This window comes from Emiliania huxleyi (assembly GCF_000372725.1).
Source record: "Emiliania huxleyi CCMP1516 unplaced genomic scaffold EMIHUscaffold_58, whole genome shotgun sequence".
In the NCBI taxonomy this organism is placed as follows: Eukaryota; Haptophyta; order Isochrysidales; family Noelaerhabdaceae; genus Emiliania; species Emiliania huxleyi.
Window position 1 is genome coordinate 560,587 of NW_005197648.1, and position 16,011 is coordinate 576,597.

Genomic DNA, 16,011 nt, shown 5'->3' on the forward strand with positions numbered 1-16,011 from the left:
TCTCCCTCTGCCTCATCCTCTCCCTCACCCTCTCCCTCTCCCTCTCCCTCGCCCTCTGCAAGCCTGGCGGCCAGCCCTCACCCGGCGCAGTGTCCCGCCCCAGGCTGCCGCGTCTCGGTGCCCGCGAAGAAGGCGCTCGACGAGGCTGGCGACGTGCTGCTCGCCTGGGAGATGAACGGCGAGCCGCTCCCTCGCGACCACGGCTACCCGCTGCGCGTGCTCGTGCCGGGCCACGTGGGCGTGAGGCAGGTGAGCTCGCTGGTCCGTGAGCAGCCCGCGCCGGCGCGGTGTGGCCGAGGGGCGCTGCCGCGCGGGTCTGCAGGTGAAGTGGCTCACCGAGGTCCAGCTCGCCGAGGAGGACGCGCCCGGCATGTGGAACCGCGGCCTGGCGTACAAGGTCTTTGGACCGTCCGTCACCTCCGTCACCGAGGAGGAGATCGCGGCGACGCCGACGATGCAGGAAGCCGCACCCGCCTCTCGCCCACCCCGTCCGGCCGCCCGTGCACGACACGATCGCAACCTGCGCACGACGCTCACCGCGCGCCGTGGAGACGCGGGGCAGCGCCTCTCCCCGAGCAGACGGCCTGCCCCGAGCCCCAGCCCTCCCCCGACCCCACACCACGCAGGAGATGCCGGTGCAGTCGATGATCGCAGAGCCGCGGCCGAACGCAAAGCTCGACGCGGGTAGCCCGGTCGACGTGCGCGGCGTCGCGTGGAGCGGTGGCGGCCGCGGCATCGTGCGCGTGGACGTCTCGGCGGACGGCGGCGCGAGCTGGCATAAGGCGAGCCGCGGCGCGGCTGGCTGGCACCGCCCCTCGCCCGACCCACGCGCCGCCTCGCTCGCTGCTCCAGGCGACGCTCGCCGAAGGCTCCGAGCAGCCGCCCGACCGCGCGTGGGCAACGGGACTGGATGGCAGCTGTGCGCCGCCGGCCAGACGCGTCACCGAGGCTGCCGCCGCATAGGCGTGGACTTTCTGGGAGGCGGAGGTGCCGGTCGCCGAGGCGGAGGGCGCGACGACCATCATCTGCAAGGCGACCGATGCGGCGCACAACAGCCAGCCGGAGAGCGTCGCCGGCATCTGGAACTTGCGCGGCCTCAACAACAACTCGTGGCACCGCGTGCCCGTCGTCGCGATTGGCGACGGCGACGACGACGAGGCTGCTTCGGAGCCGCAAGCGGCAGCCGCGCCGGCGCCGCCGGCTCGGAGCAATAGTCGGTACGGCGGCGCGTTCGAGTCGTCGGAGCCTCCCGCGCCGACGAGCGAGCCGAGGTACGGGGGCGCCTTCCGCAAGTGAGCTTGCCCGCTACTCCGTTCGCTGCAGCTTTCATCTACATCCGCCGTGTGCCCGCTTCCCGTCACCGGCCTCTCCCAGTCTTCCTCGATGCTTGGCGGCGGGGGGACACCTCTCCCACGACCCTCGAGACACTGAGTTGGGTCTTTTGAAGCGTGGCAGCGCGCACCGAGTGTGTGTACAGTAGACACTTTGCTGTATGCTGAGCGGGATCTACGTTCTACCTTTGACACACATACGGTTAGACAGGTCCGAGAGCTAGCCCCGCGGCCGATTTTCGAGCCGCGAGCCGATAATATAAGTCCGAGATATAGGTTATAGCGGAATCGCATGAAGTTTGAATGTGAAGAATTGAAGTCTAAATAAATAAATAAATAAAACGGACACCTCTGCTAGGAGATGGGTAAAAAGGAACAGGTCCCCGTTGAAGTCTAGCGGGGTTGCCTAACGTTAATCGTTGGGGCGCTAAACAGAGTTGCGCAGTTGTTGGCTGAAATCCTCAACGTTGTTCAAGTGTTCATCCCAGCCCACGCTGTTACTGTTTGTTACTGTTGTTACTGTTGTTCAGCGGCCAGCAAGCAGATAATGGGGCAAAAAAACCGGGTACACCCCGAAAATACCTGGGATTTTCCGGGGGTATTTCCGGGTAGCGTTACCCGCACTGGACACTAGAGATCGTCGTGGGTCACTGCCAGGCCTTCCTTACTGTTGTTCAGTCGGCCTAACGTTAGCTAATGTTGTTGGGGAGCCCCACTGTTGTTCTGTTGTTACTGTTAACACTAGCAACACTGTTCAGCTCCTAACGTTAGGCAACCCTAAGTTGAAGACAGATATTCTCGCTGACGTGTCTGCGGCCTGCGCATCGCCACATGTACATGTGCAGCTGCAGAGGAGAGCTGCGCGCCGCGACGGCCGGCCCCGCGCCGCCAGCCGGAGCCGCCGGGGGCGCTCAGAGGGTGTCCCCCGCCCACGCGTACGAGCCGCGCCGCCGGCGCTCGGTCTACGCCCACTGGCACAGCGCCCGCTGTCACTGGCACAGCCGTGCGTCCACCCAAGACTGGTTGGCTGGCGGCACGCACCCACGAGCGTAGATGTGCGGAAAGCAGAGCCGCCATCCGCCGACCGCCGCATCGACGGCCTCGCGCTCGCCCTCGGCCAGAGCTGTTGTCACGCGAGACCCATCGCGAGCGTAGTAGGAATCCATCGTGGGTATGTCGGCCGGGGGCCGCTTTTGATAAAGCACGCGGTGGAGGAGGCCGACTCGCTGCCGGAACTGCTCCACGCTCGGCGCGTCGAGGAAGTCGACCGACACCGAGTCGGCCTCTATCTTCACCCCTGGCGGCAACGCGTTGCGGCACAGCTGCGGCACAGGGCGGAGAAGGTCGTCGTACATGCCCAGCATCACCCCCGCCCAACGCCGTGGCATGATCCACACCTTGTCGTTCCATCCGCCGAAGCCACCGCACGCCTTGCCATGCACGGCGGTTGGGTCCAGCTCGCCGAGCCGGAGAGGTGAGAACCAGTGGGAGTCCTCGCGCAGGCAGAGCACCCACGCAAACATGTCGCCGCTCGCCGCCTCCGCGGTCGTCACGAGGCCGAACCCAATCTTCTCCTTTAGCAGCCGCGTTGCCACGGTTCGCTGCACAGCGGCTGAGTACCGCGAGAGCCGGCCCGCGAGGCCACGAGAGGAGGGTAGCGTCGCCGTGGGCCGCGGTCCAATCCAAATGCGCCCGATCCGCCCACCCGCGCGGCCGATGGCTTCGCTCAGCGAGTTGGTGAGCGCGACGTCGTCGAGTGCTAGCAGCGAGGGGCTTCCGAGAGGCCGCCGGCCGCGAAACGCTCTCGCCAGGCTTGAGTTCTCGAGCAGCGCAAAATATTGCACGTCAAAGCCTGCTCGAACGAGTGGCGCAACCAGGCGCTGCGGCACAGTCTCAAACATGAGCCGACTGCGTTGGCCGAGCTGCAGTAGCGCGACGCGACCGGCATTGCCTGCGCCGACGTCATCGGCGCCGACTCTGCCCAGTCTGCCCGCTCTGCCGCCGCCGGGTGCTGTGGGGGGATGACTGCACACCAGGGCAGGCGGCGCTGCGGCAAGGGTGACGCCGCCCACGACTCCGACCATGGCCCCGCCAAGCTCCAAACAGGCTGTGCCACCGGCGCTGCACGCGCCGAGGAAGCAGCGCTGACCGCGGAAGAGGAAGGCCCGGCATCCCTCGAGCACCAAACAGAGCCGGCAGCATTGCTCAAAGCTCTCGGCGGTGGCGCCACGCGGCTGGCCTCGCATGCTAGCCGTGGTGTCGGAGGTACCGGCAGTGGCGCCGGACGGCGGGAGGTGGGAGAAGCCGAGGCCTGCGGTTGCGCCGGGGACGCGTTGGCACGACATGAACGTACGTCTGGCGCGGCGGGCGCCTGCGCGGATTCTTTTCCGCTGCGATGGCCCTCGCCCATTTTTTAGAGAGAGAGAGAATTCTTGATACGAAACCACGACGACACACACCAGTCGACTCGCATCGGTTGCCTCCATGAACGGCGGAGCTATTCTCGCGCCCACACCACACCTGGCTCCAACGTGGACACGCCCATAGCTGGGGACACTACTAGGTCACGCATGGCATCACAGAAGTTTTATCTCTGGGCCCCGAAAGGCATCTCTAGCAGTGTCGTTACACATGCCCCCTCCCCTCCTGGGCGCATGCGCCTCACGTCTCGCCAGAGCATAAGCCCTTGGCGTGTGGCGAGACGAGTTTTTCGCCATCGCAGCGAGCAGCAAGCCGCCCGCCGCAAACAGCCGGAGGCCTCGCCGCGGCACTGGCTGCGCCGCGGTCCCGCACCCGTCGACGCAGCTTCCCCCGCGGAAGACCGCGCGTAGCAACGTCTTGACGATCGAGATGAGCGTGCCTGAAGCTCGCCCACCTACTGCCCCTGAGAGTTGGTTATTGAGTGGGATCAGCTCCCCCCCTTGGGATCGAAGCCGCCACAACCTCACACCCAACATCCCAGGCGGGATCAGAAGGGGACTCCACACCGGACACCGCCCGGGCACTCTCTCTCTCTCTCTCTCTCTCTCTCTCGCCCATTTTTTGAGAGACCAGATTGGAGGGCTGCAGATTTAGATGAGGGTGGCGTCCGTGCTCCTGCTCGCCGTCCTCGCGTCGTTCTCGGCAGCCGACGATCCAAGCAAGCCGCACGATCATCAGGGGAAGCTGGACAAGTTCAAGCTCGGGCCGCCGCCGGCTCTCTCGTCGTCTGAGCGCGCCGCTGTGGACGCCGGGAAGACCGTCTCAAAGACAGTGCCAGTGGAGGGTGGTGCGAGGGCGCTCGCGGTGTTTGACGTGGCCGCGCCACCGGCGGTGGTGTGGGCGTGCATCAATGACTTGCCCGCCTACCCTCGGATGGTGCCGGGCGTGCACGCCACAAAGGTGTACGGCGGTGGCACTCGCGGCGGTGTCAAGACTACCCTCGTCACGTGGACGCTCAAGCTGCTCGGGTACAGCGTGACGTACCATCTCGAGTTCCAGCACTCGCCCTCCGCGTCGGCCGCCGCCTTTGCCCTCGATTACTCGCGCAACAGCGACATTGACGACACGGTCCGCGCCGCCGCCGCCGCCGCCCTGCCGCCCTGCCCTGCGTGGCGAGCCTCGCGCCCTCGGCTGCAGGTTGGGTACTGGCACGTCGCGCCACGAAACGGCGGCTCCTCGTCGCGCGTCACCTACTCCGCCGCGCTGCTGCTCAAGGGCTGGTTCCCGAAGCCGGTCGTCGACTTCCTCCTCTCGACCACACTCGGCCGCGCGACGCAGTGGGTGGCGACGGAGGCGCGCCGGCGCGACCCCGTCGCCTCTGCAGGCTCGGCCGTCACCGCCGCCCTCCCCCGGCGCAGGCTGCCACGCGGCTCAGGAAGGAGGGGACCTCCGCAGCTCCCTCCCACGGACGCCGCTGCACTGGCGTCTGGCCCTTCCGCCGCTGCGCGCCGCCGCCTGCCCCGCCGCCGCCGCCGCCGCCGCCGCCGCCGCGGTTCGGCTCGGGCCAGACCGCCTTCATCGCGGCGGTGCCACTGCTCCTCGCATTCCGCACCTTCTTCCGCTGAGCAAGCCCGTCGGCTCTGTGCACAGTTTCACAAAAACCGTGTGCTCGCTCACACTCCGTTCATGCGTCCGAGGGAAACAACCAACATTCTCTGCAGCAACGAGTAGCTGGGTGTTGAAACAGTCCCGGGATTATCTGAAGCGTGGCGTATCTCCAAAATATAAGGAAACTCGTACGCCGGGCGTCCGGTCGAGGTGGCTCGTCGCTCGAGCGAAGTGGTCCTCTCACCTCTCGAGACCGCGCCCGCGCCGCCGGGTCTGCGCACATTTTGCGGGCGTCCCGGTATAGATCGAGCAAGGATGCCGCTGCGGCGCGTCCATCCCGTGTTGTTGCATTGTCCCTGCCAACATGCACGCGAGTACTCGAGGGAGTGTGATGTCATCCCATGAGACCGCTCGTCAGCGCCGCCAGCTCCGAGTCCTCGACATCGAGCAGCGTGAAGGCTGCCGCCTGGTGGGACAGCGGAGAGGCGCTTAGAGAGTGCGACGACCTGCGCTAGCGCTCTCCCTGAGAGGCGCGGCCTGTGCACTGGAGGATGGCAGCGGCGCGGATGGAGCGAGAACGGCAGTGATGGCGTGCCCAGAGCTGAGGCTCAGCTCCGCCACCGTTGCCTCAGGCGTCAAGGCACGCCCGTCCACCGAGTGAAAGACGACCGATTCCGGCTGCACACCTGCCCATCTGCAGAAGCAGCCGATGATCCGCCGCAGCTGGTGCGCGGGTGTCGTTTTCACCATCGCCGGCCCACAGAGCTGAGGCGATCCGCCACTGCCGAACAGCGTGACGGCCAGGAGGACGTCAGGCATGGCGGGGAGGGCCAGCTGCAGTGACGCGTGCGCCTCGTGCAGCCGCAGCGCAAGACCGAGTTGTAGGGCCTCTGTGGGCTCGCACCTCAACCTCTCACAGGGCCAGCGCACAGCGCCATTGGAGGTATTTTCTTCTCAATAACAAGGCTGTGAAGGAAGAAATCTTTTCTTTGCCCGCCGAAAGAAAGCCAATTCCCTTTGGGCCCTCGGGGAGGCCTGCGGGCGGCCTTCTCTCGAGGTCTCGAGATACACAAAGCGGCCAAATCTTTTCCCTAACTCTTGAGATTCTTTGTGCTACCGATCTTTGAGATGTAAATCTGCCCTTTTATGTGGAAGACGGCTAGTTAGTGGCTGCTAGTCCCCCATCGGGAGGACGACCCCGGCTAGTCGCCGACCACACCCACAAAGAACCCTGCACAAAATCGCACGCGGCGGCGGGGACCTGTTCCTTTTTTACCCATCTCACAGTAGAGATGTCCGTTTTTATTTACTTATTTCACAGGAGCAAGAGGTGATGACGACGCCGAGTGCCGTGCGCGACTTGTGCCGAGGCGAGATACGTGGGGCGTGGCCCGCGGCCGAGTGGCGCGCTTTGGCCTTTGCCCGGTGGGAGTGAGAGAGCCCCAGCTACCCCTCCCCCCCGCCAAGCGGCGAGAGAGGGTGAGAGTTTGCTTGGCAGCGCCATGGCACACCTTTGTTGATTGATTGCCCCTCTTTAAAGCTCGGCACTCTGAGGCGGTGATGTCGGCTCTGGTAGCTCTCCTCCTCTCGACGCCGTCGCTGCGCTGGTGCCGTGGCCACCACGTATCTTTGGAGACACACACACACACACACACACACACACACACACACACACACACACACACACACACACACACACACACACACACACACACACACACGCGTATCTTTGGCTCACGCCAGAAAGAAAGAAAGAAAGAAAACAGACACGCCGAGCCAGGGCGCTGTTTGTATCTTTGTGTTTCTTCTGAGTGACATGGCGATTTCGACCTCGGCGACGCTGCCCACGCCGCTCAACGCGGACGTAGTCGCCTTCTGCCCGGAGTCTGGGCTCCACCACGTGCTCGCATGCGGCTGCTACGAGCTCGACAACACGCAGCAGCCCGCCCGCCGGCACGGGCGACTTGCGCTCGCCTTTGTCGACCGCGCCGGGAGGCAGCTGGTGGAGACGAGCGCCGTCGAGGGCATCGGCGTGCTCGACTGCAGCTGGCTGCAGACGTCGCGGCTGCTCCTCTCAGCCGCGACGGCGGCCTGCGACACCCGTATCTACCAGGTCCACAAGGGTGCCGATGGCACAGCAACGCTTGCTGAGGAGGCATGTGCGACGATGCCGTGTGCGGATGCGGGCGACGCGTGCATGGCGCTCGACTGGTCGGCCGACGCCTCCCGCGTCGCCGTGACGAGCACCGCGGGCCGCGTCTATCTCGGCGAGTTGGGGCAGTCGTCCGGCGGCTGCAGTGGGCTGTGCGGGTCCGCGTCGTGGCGAGCGCACGAGCTCGAGGGTTGGGCCGTCGCCTTCGACCCGCGCGACTCGAACACGCTCTACACGGGCGCCGACGACGCGCAGCTCAAGCGGTGTGACCTGCGGCCGGCGGCCGGCGGCGGCGAGGAACCTTGGAGGAAGCCTCTCGGAACCTTCCCATCTAGGTGGGACCTGCGGGCGGCGGCCGACGGCGGCGAGCCCGTCGCGACGGCGACCAACCGGCGGTCGCACGGCGCCGGCGTGTGCTGCGTCTCTCCGAGCCGGCTGCGGGAGCATTGCGTCGCGACGGGCTCGCACGACGAGAGAGTTGCGCGCCTCTTGGAGGAGCCTTCTCTGAAGCGTCGCGGAACCGTCCTATAGGCTCGTACGACGAGACGGCGCGCCTCTGGGACGTGAGGCAGCTCCGCGCGCCCGTGAGCGAGCTCGGCCTCGGGGGCGGAGTCTGGCGGCTCAAGTGGCACCCCGAGCGCGCCGACCTTCTGCTCGCCGCTTGCATGCACGCCGGGTTCGCGGTGCTGTCGTCCGGCGGGGCGGAGGCCGCGGCCGGCAGCGAGGGGCTCTCGCTGGTCGCGCGGTACGAGGCGCACGGCCTCGGAGGCGCACTGGGCTACGGGGCGGACTGGGCGCACGGCGGGGCGCTGGCAGCCGCGACGTGCTCCTTTTACGACCGCGCGCTGCACGCGTGGACCCTCGAGGAGGTGTAGGGTTCGACTCGTTGCGGTCGTGATCTCAGTGAGAGAGCGCGTGTCCCGATTCTCTCTTTAGTGGATCACATGCGCTCATATACACTGGAACAAATAAAAGGGAGTGTACTTAAGGAAAAAGAAAACGAAATCGCTAACGCCAGCGCGCGGGGCCGTGGGTTGTTGTGCGAGTATATGGGACACGATGTCTCAAATATGAGGGGTTTTGACTCCTACCGGCTCCTGACGCTATCTCTGGCAGCTCTAATGACCAGGATCAGTAGTGTTGTGATAGAGGGTGCCCATACTAGCGCAGGAGCTCGCCACACTCGCCCGGACCGTCCCCTTCGGGGGCCGGTTCCGCAGCCCGCGAGAGCCGACAGCGGGGCCGTGCCGCGGGTGCCTACTGCCGAGTGCCACAAACACTGCGCCGTCCCGCCATCACCTACAGGCTGTCTTGTGTGATGGTTGGGATGTCCAAACGCCACCATCTTGGCTCTTGCGACCTCAAACCCGCGAGCTGTATGGGTGGTCCTGACGTCGACAGACGCCCGAGGACCACGGTGAAGCTGAGCCGGAACGCGTCGACAAGTCTCGTCTGAGCCCGTGGCGGTCGCCGGCTGAGTCGCTGTGCACGGGCCGGTACCTCAGGCGTCACCTCCGCAGCCTCAGTTCTCAAACTCCACCACCTCAGCCAGGACGCCGTCGGTGGCACGCTCGGCGGCGTACTTTCTGCAGCTCCATCTCGAGTACGGCGTCGAGTCTACTCACTCCTGTTGGATACACGCACTCCCTGGGTCCCAGGGAGTGCGTGTATCCAGCAAGCGGTGCGTCCCAGCAGCGCGCGCAGGCTGCGGAGCTGCAACAAACTCGAGACACGCTTTTTTGGGACATTTTCGACGCTTTTGTCCCATATACTCGCACAACAACCCCCGTCCCGTTTTGATCTCTATCGGTCAGTGGCGCGGGGCCGAGAGAGGCGAGAGCGACCCGAGACCGAGAGACAGAGAGCCGAGAGCCGCCTCGGGGTGGAGGGCGGGCGGGCGTTTTGAAAAACAGAAAACAGAAAACAAGAGGGGGCCGGGGGGCCCAGTCCCCCCACTGGGATTAGAAAATACGCGCCCCAAGGGGGCCAAGGAGGCGGCGCGGGGAAGCAGCATCAAGTGAGAGCAGGAAGGATGGCGCTTAGGGTCGGCTTGAACAAGGGTTTCCAGGTTTTAGATCAGTATTGGTGTCGGCACACATCCCCACATGAGGTCAGCGGCGCGCAGTGGCCGACCCCCCCCCAGCAGGCAGCAGCAGAGCTCTGCTGCTTTGGGGGGGTCAGACCCCCCCTCCCGGCCCTAGCAGCAGAGCTCTGCCTGTGGGGTGTGCTGGCATCTCTGTACAGACAGCTGTAAGTAGCATGCGTTCCAGTGGCGAGAATTTATGGTCGGCACCATAATCAGTGTGGTCTCACCGGCGGGCCCTCCTACTGCCAGCCGGGGGGTGCGGGGCACGCCAGCCTCTCTTCTACGCCTCTCTCGTGCCTCGCGGCGCCTCTGCTTCAAGGAGGGAAGATACGGCTCTCGCAGCTGTGGCACAGCTGAGAGCACAGCGGGCTGTACAAGTCCATCAGATATGGTTCCCTATGTTCGCATGCTCGTCGTTGGTGATATCGACATAACGTGATATCATAACGTGATATCCGCGCGAGGTCATACGCCACAGGATAGCAATCACTCGGTGATGAGACTACTATCATGTAGGCGCGACGCTCTGACACCGAGTGTTGCTCGACGCTGCGACACCGCCGAGTACCGCGTGCAGCGCTCAGCCTCGCGGAGTACACCTCTCGCTATCATCACGCTTCGCGGCGGTCGGGCTGCTTGATTACCATTTGTCGGAAGCCACCCATCTCTGCTGCTGGAGGAGAGCTTCCGATAATCATAGTGGGTTCGCGATGGACCAGGGGGGCGGCGGCGGCGAAGAGACGGGAGCTCGGTCCAGTGTTCTCTGCTGCTGCCCCCCCCCAGCGCTCTGCTGCTTGGGGGGTCAGACCCCCCCCCCGTCAGCAGGGACGGGCTTAGAAGTGCAGGGGGGGTACCGAGCAATGTGCGGCCGCTCCTGGCTGTTGCTCGGCTGCTTGCTGTTGGCAATGGCATGTGTGTTGGGCGCGAAGGGTGGATTCTGCTTTCTGGAAAGGAGCGGCCCACGCGCACAGAGTCACACAAACAATTGCGCCGTTGGCGGTAGACGGGCCGACCGTAGACCGTTTTCGCATGAACGGCGGTAGCGCGCGATACTGTCCACTATGAAAGTGTGGACCCGCGTGAACAGCAGCTCCTGACCACGGCGCCGCAGGCGCCTGTTGATAGGTCCAGGTGATAGCCCTGAATAGGTAATGCATACGTCTAGTTGGGCCTCGGATCGCCCGACCTCGTCCCGGTGCTCTGTGGTCGGATTTGTGACGCCGCCGCACCGCGCCGCGGCCGGGGGCCCTCCGGAGGCCGAGGATGGCCGTGACGGACCGGGACGAGCTCTGGGAGGTTCAGTGTCAGTGTATATATTGTAGAGACCAACCATGTCCACAATATCTCTCAGTCTAGCTAAGCCTGGGAAGGCGATGCCGGGGCCGTACAGCAGCTTGATGATGTTTCGCCGGCGTGCGTCACGGAGCGGTGCCGGACGGGCGGTCCGTGGGAGGAAAACGAGGGACAGCGCCGACGGCGCTCTGATTCGACTTTTAACTCCAAAACAAAGCCTACCGCACGCGCCATAGGCACTCGGGATTTTGTCAGATCGGCGTGTTCACGCCGGGATCGTGTCCCTCACAACCTGCACAGACTTTACAAACACAACGAGGCTTGGACAGTAGGTTTTTGCTCGCCTTCCCTGGGACCCCGGGGTGTTGCGTGACTGTCCCTGTGCGATTTCGTTTATGTGTCGTACGCGAGGGTTCTTGTGTTGTGTTTTGTGGAGAGAGGCTGTTTTAAGAATTCTTTGCTCAAATCAGACTACTGTGAACGGCGGCAAAAAACGGCGGTCAGCAAAACGTGGGCGCGTATCGAGAGTCGGCATCCTGGTCAGCCTCGAACCGCTGCTGAGGCCGAAAAAGGACGAGGCGGGCACGCCCGTCGAGCTGCTCCTCACGAGGCGAATCCATGGAGTGTTTGTCGGAGTGGCGTATCGCTGCGTGCATCCCGCCGTGCCTTCCTGCTCGAACAAGCCTCCCCACGTCCGCCAAGTCCACGCATGATGACGAGGGGGGACCCGCGTGCCCGGCAAGGACATCAGAGTGGGCAGCAAACGTGATCGCTAGGCGGTGGCGCGCGGCCCGCTCCTCCGTGCTTCGAGAGTCAACGAGAACCAGCGTCGGCCGCACGTCTCGCACAAACATTCTCGACGTGATTCAAGACTTTGAAGAGCGCGAGGCGCTCTTCTACCGCCTGCTCGAGGAGCATTCGTCATCAAGGTCGGACCTCTTCTGTCGCATGACCAGCACAGAGGACGTCCACCGGCCCAAGAGCCCGGTTAAGTCGGTCTCTGCGCATTCCTATGGCGGCCCTTCTCCACAGACGTCCGGCGTCAGCCTAATGGCCGCTCACCGCTCCTCGCGCCGATCCTGGTCCTCACGATACAGTGAAGGTTCGCTCGACGAGTCCCTGAGGTCCGACGAGGACTGGATACGGGCAACGACGCCGCCGACCACTCCGCCCCTCAGCCGAGCCGACTCGGACGCGTCCGCCCGCTCCACCATCCTAGGTCGAGCTCGGCTTGGGTGAGTTAGAACTGTAGTAGCCAGTTGATGGGGCATGGACACTCTCTCGAGGGCACTCGCTCGAGGGCTGGGGCGGGGGGCGGGGGGGCGACACCGGAGAATGTGCATGTGTGCTGTGGGGCCGAACCAATTATCCAAATAGCTTTTTATTCCAATATATATGTGTGTAATATGTGCGAAACACAAGGGGAGTCTCCCCCGCTGGTCTCCTCCTTCCCATAGCATTGTTTCTTTTCTTTTGAGAGCAGAACGCCGGGTTTGTCTTGTATGTGCATGTGGGGTGTGTTCAGTTGAGGGGGCGGCGGAAGGTGGGGGCGCGCAAGGTCGGAGGCTCAATCAACCATTCACCTCACGTCGGCTCGTCGGGGTTGGAGAAGGGGAAGGGGGAGTCTGGACGGTCGGCGAGGGGGTCGTAGCAGGCTGGGCGTACGGGGTAGCCGCCACTTTCCTGCCTCAAAAGGGCGGGGCTGTCCCGGAAAGTGAGAAACGCCGGGCAGCGTGGTGCACAACTTCAACCTCCCATACGTGTTTGTCTCGCTCCTTTCCTCGGGCTGTTCCATCTCCCCATCTCCTTCCAACCTAGGCGAGGCGGGGGGGCGCGCGGGCGCGGAGTGCGGTGTGCGGTGTGTGCAGTGTAAATAAATAAATAAAGAAAACGGTCAAACTCTGAGACGAGATGGGATTTAGGGACGTGTGTCCCCGCCCTGCACGATCTTGGTGTGAGGGATCTTCAATCGTGCAGTGTGGGTGTGTGCGTGTCGTTTATTATTAACAACGAAGGGCGGCCGACTGCACGCTAAAGGCTACACACTCGCACACCACTTGCAGAGTGGCTCTCCCAGGCGCTCACCCCACGGCAGAGGCACGCCAGCCCTGGGCAGCCGGCCGTCGCTCGCCTAAGCGCCTAAGCGGCCTAAGCGGGGGGCGCTTAGGGTGCTTAGGCGCTTAGGCAGCCCTTGCGAGCGTGGCGGCGTCGTAAATACAAGTGACTCCGATGACACTGACAATGCTACTGCTAGTGTCATCGCTCAGAGAGAGCAGCCTGACGCACGTCGTGACTGTCTACCACTGGCCCTGGTCGCACACTGCCACTGAGCTGCGCTGGTGCGGAAACTCAGCATCAGGTCGAGAGTCGAGGAAGGTCGCGGAAGGTCGAGTCGAGGAAGAGAACACAATCAGGGGCGGGGCCGGTAGACCGGTCCGCAGCGCCATATACGTGGCAAAGGACGCGAAAAGTGCCCACTGAAGCTTCTGCACCTTGACTTCAGGTTCAGCTGTGATGATGCCCACAGCACCAGCAGCAAAGGCGGGCGGGCCGACCCCGCGGCCATCGCCGCCGTCGCCGCCGCCCCCTCCGCCGCCGCCCCCTCCGCCGCCGCCGCCACCTTGGGCTACATCGCCCGCGCCGCCGTTGCACACCGGCTCTCGTGCTCATTCAACGGCGCCTCGAGTTGCAGGCCGGCGGCGCTGACGTTGTCGTGGTCGGGCTGCCCAACGTCGGCGCGGGAGGGAGGGGGCAAAGAGGTTATGGAGAGCGCGAGAGCGAGCGCCAAGAGAGCCCAGATTCTGAGCAGCAGCCCGCCTTGTCATGGGCCCACTTGCCGACGTGCGTCCAGCTTCCACCACAGGACGAACGCCGAAGTTTGCTCTCCGACGCCGTGCCGAGCGAAACCTTTTCCTTCGAAGCCCGGCGACGTAGCCGGGCGAGCGGAATAGGGCAGCCCTAGAGAGCACCTTGAGGCCGTTCAATAGAGCCCGTGTTATAGTCGAGGGTCGATCGCCGGCCGGCGCAGTGCTGCTCTGACCGCTCCGCCGGGCCGCCTCCGGGCCACCGCCGCGGAGACGTGCACATAGGCAAGTTGGTATTTTCATATATGAACTTCAAAATAACATTGGCTAGTCTAATCCTACTCATCACAACTCGCCAGAAACACCCCCACACTATAGGGTCATTGTGTAGCCCTGCTTAGAAGGAAAAGGTTTTCTGCAAGTGCGAAGTGGTCCGTATGGCTCACCGTGTAGTCGGCCAGGCGCTCTCAATACTCAAAACCGCGGAAAAGGGAAATACGATATGCGTCAGGTTCTCGGTACAAGTGTTTCTCTCCGATATAGATAGCATATACGTGTGAGTTGTGTCGTTGTGTGGGAGTTTAGGTGTAAGGTGCGCCCCCGGCCCCGCCGCGCCCGCGCGGGCCGCACACATTCTCACCCACAATCTCACAGAGAGGCAGCGCGACCCCGTGCCGCCATCACATCAGCATACTGGAGAGCGAGATGTGCACCGCTCACCCCGTTGCGCCCGGGTAGTCCTCGTCGACCGCCTCCTCCTCCTCCTCCTTCTCCCGGCGAGGCGGCGCAGTGGCGAGTCCGGGGTCTGTCCTCAGCCGGAGCTCGTCCTGCGTCTCACGCACGAGCACGAAGGCTCCCCCGGGCTGGTTCTGCAGAATCACGAGCAGCTCGCCGTCGAGGAAGCGAACGTCGAAGAAGGCGGGGGAGGCGTCCGAGTCGGCCCCTGCCGCATTGCTCCCCGGCAGGCGAGGCAGCGGGAGAGAGAGCTGAGGCAGCAGCCGCGACACGTCGATGCCGAGCAGCTCGCGCGCCTGCGGGACAGGTCCGGAAAGTGAGGCACAACAACGCCGCCTCCCGTCGACAGCGGTCCCTCGCGCGCCTCGACGCCGACCGTCTCGAACGTCAGTCCGACGCGGCTCGGCGAGCGAGCGCGCGCGCGCGTGCCGACCCTCACGCGAGTTGTCGTCGGCAGGGCTCCCGCGGGGAGGAGGCTGAGGGCGCGAGGGTAAAACTCAATCACGTTGACGACGCGGTCCGGCAAAGAGATCTCCTGGCTGATCGGCCCGACTCCGGCGACCGGGTTCACGTCGAGAGACAGCACGTCGGTCGCATTGGTGTAGACGAGCCGCCAAACGCCGTCCAGCGGCCCATTCGCCACCGTCCCGTCGCTCCAGCCGGCGCTCTCGAGACCGCGGCCCACCCATCGCTCCGCTGCATCGCTCCCTGTGACGCCGGCAGTCGGCTCCTCGCACGGGTCGACGCGGCAAAGCCGATCAAGCAGCGAGTCGACGCTGGCTCGGTCGAGCGCACTCGCGCCAAAGCCGCGGTTGCACGCCGCGCAGACACGCAGCAGACGCCCCTTGAGGGCGTCCCGCTCGAGCGCGGCCTTGAGCGAGTCGCGACTCTCGGTGACTGCATCAGTGGCTCCGTCCGGCACATCGTCGACTCGGAGACTGCAGTCAGACGCTCGTCGGCGCTGCAGGCACGGTGGCGTCAGAGGCGGAATGACAAAGGTTGATGTCAGCACGATGGTGATCAGCATGTAGGTCTAGTTATGTGGCTTCGATTGTCGCACGAGAGCCTGGCGAGTAGTCTTGGCACACGCACGCACTCTCGAGGTCTCTTGGAGCAGAGCCCCGGCGAGCCCAATGGGTCCTCGGAGAGGGTACCCTGGGTGGGCGGGGCCTCTACTCGCCAGCACGAGAGCACAGTCGTTTACCACAAAAAGAATTTTTCGTGGCGAATGGGGACCGGGGGCGTGCCGTCCTCCCATCCCTCCCTTGGGTTGTCTGTTTTCTTTCTCTCTTTTTTATGGGGACCCTCTCCTCCTAGAAAGAAAGAAAGAACGGACACTCCAAGGGAGGGATGGACGGCACGCCGCCACCACACAGGGATTTTAAGGAGAGGAGTGTGATGCGCTAGCCGTCGCCCACCCTTGGGCGTCTGCCTCTTTCTATCTCTCAACTCTTCGCAGTCCCCTCGCCGATTCTCGCTGCAACCTTCAATGCCACCTCGCGGTCGTCCCACTCTCGTCGTTCTCTCCCCATGAGCCATGTCGCTTCGTTCCTCTGTCGCGTCGCTCTCCTCTGCCTCGTT

At 64.2% G+C, this 16,011-nt stretch overlaps 3 protein-coding genes across 3 annotated transcripts; 1 reads left to right on the plus strand and 2 right to left on the minus strand.

Moving 5' to 3' along the window:
- Positions 1 to 5,754: 5,754 nt before the first annotated feature.
- Positions 5,755 to 6,179, minus strand: EMIHUDRAFT_213731 (hypothetical protein; the record flags this gene model as incomplete). The annotated part of the gene is made up of 2 exons (XM_005764825.1): positions 5,755 to 5,826; positions 5,940 to 6,179. 2 exons carry the CDS (start codon positions 6,177 to 6,179, stop codon positions 5,755 to 5,757), a joined length of 312 nt encoding a protein of 103 aa, XP_005764882.1.
- Positions 6,180 to 7,176: 997 nt separating this feature from the next.
- EMIHUDRAFT_213732 (hypothetical protein) lies at positions 7,177 to 8,387 on the plus strand (the record flags this gene model as incomplete). The annotated part of the gene is made up of 3 exons (XM_005764826.1): positions 7,177 to 7,775; positions 7,848 to 7,989; positions 8,058 to 8,387. The coding sequence occupies 3 exons, from the start codon at positions 7,177 to 7,179 to the stop codon at positions 8,385 to 8,387; spliced, it is 1,071 nt and encodes a 356-aa protein (XP_005764883.1).
- A 5,956-nt stretch (positions 8,388 to 14,343) lies between these two features.
- Positions 14,344 to 15,457, minus strand: EMIHUDRAFT_213735 (hypothetical protein; the record flags this gene model as incomplete). The annotated part of the gene is made up of 3 exons (XM_005764827.1): positions 14,344 to 14,388; positions 14,538 to 14,726; positions 14,807 to 15,457. The coding sequence occupies 3 exons, from the start codon at positions 15,455 to 15,457 to the stop codon at positions 14,344 to 14,346; spliced, it is 885 nt and encodes a 294-aa protein (XP_005764884.1).
- Between the last annotated feature and the right edge of the window lie 554 nt (positions 15,458 to 16,011).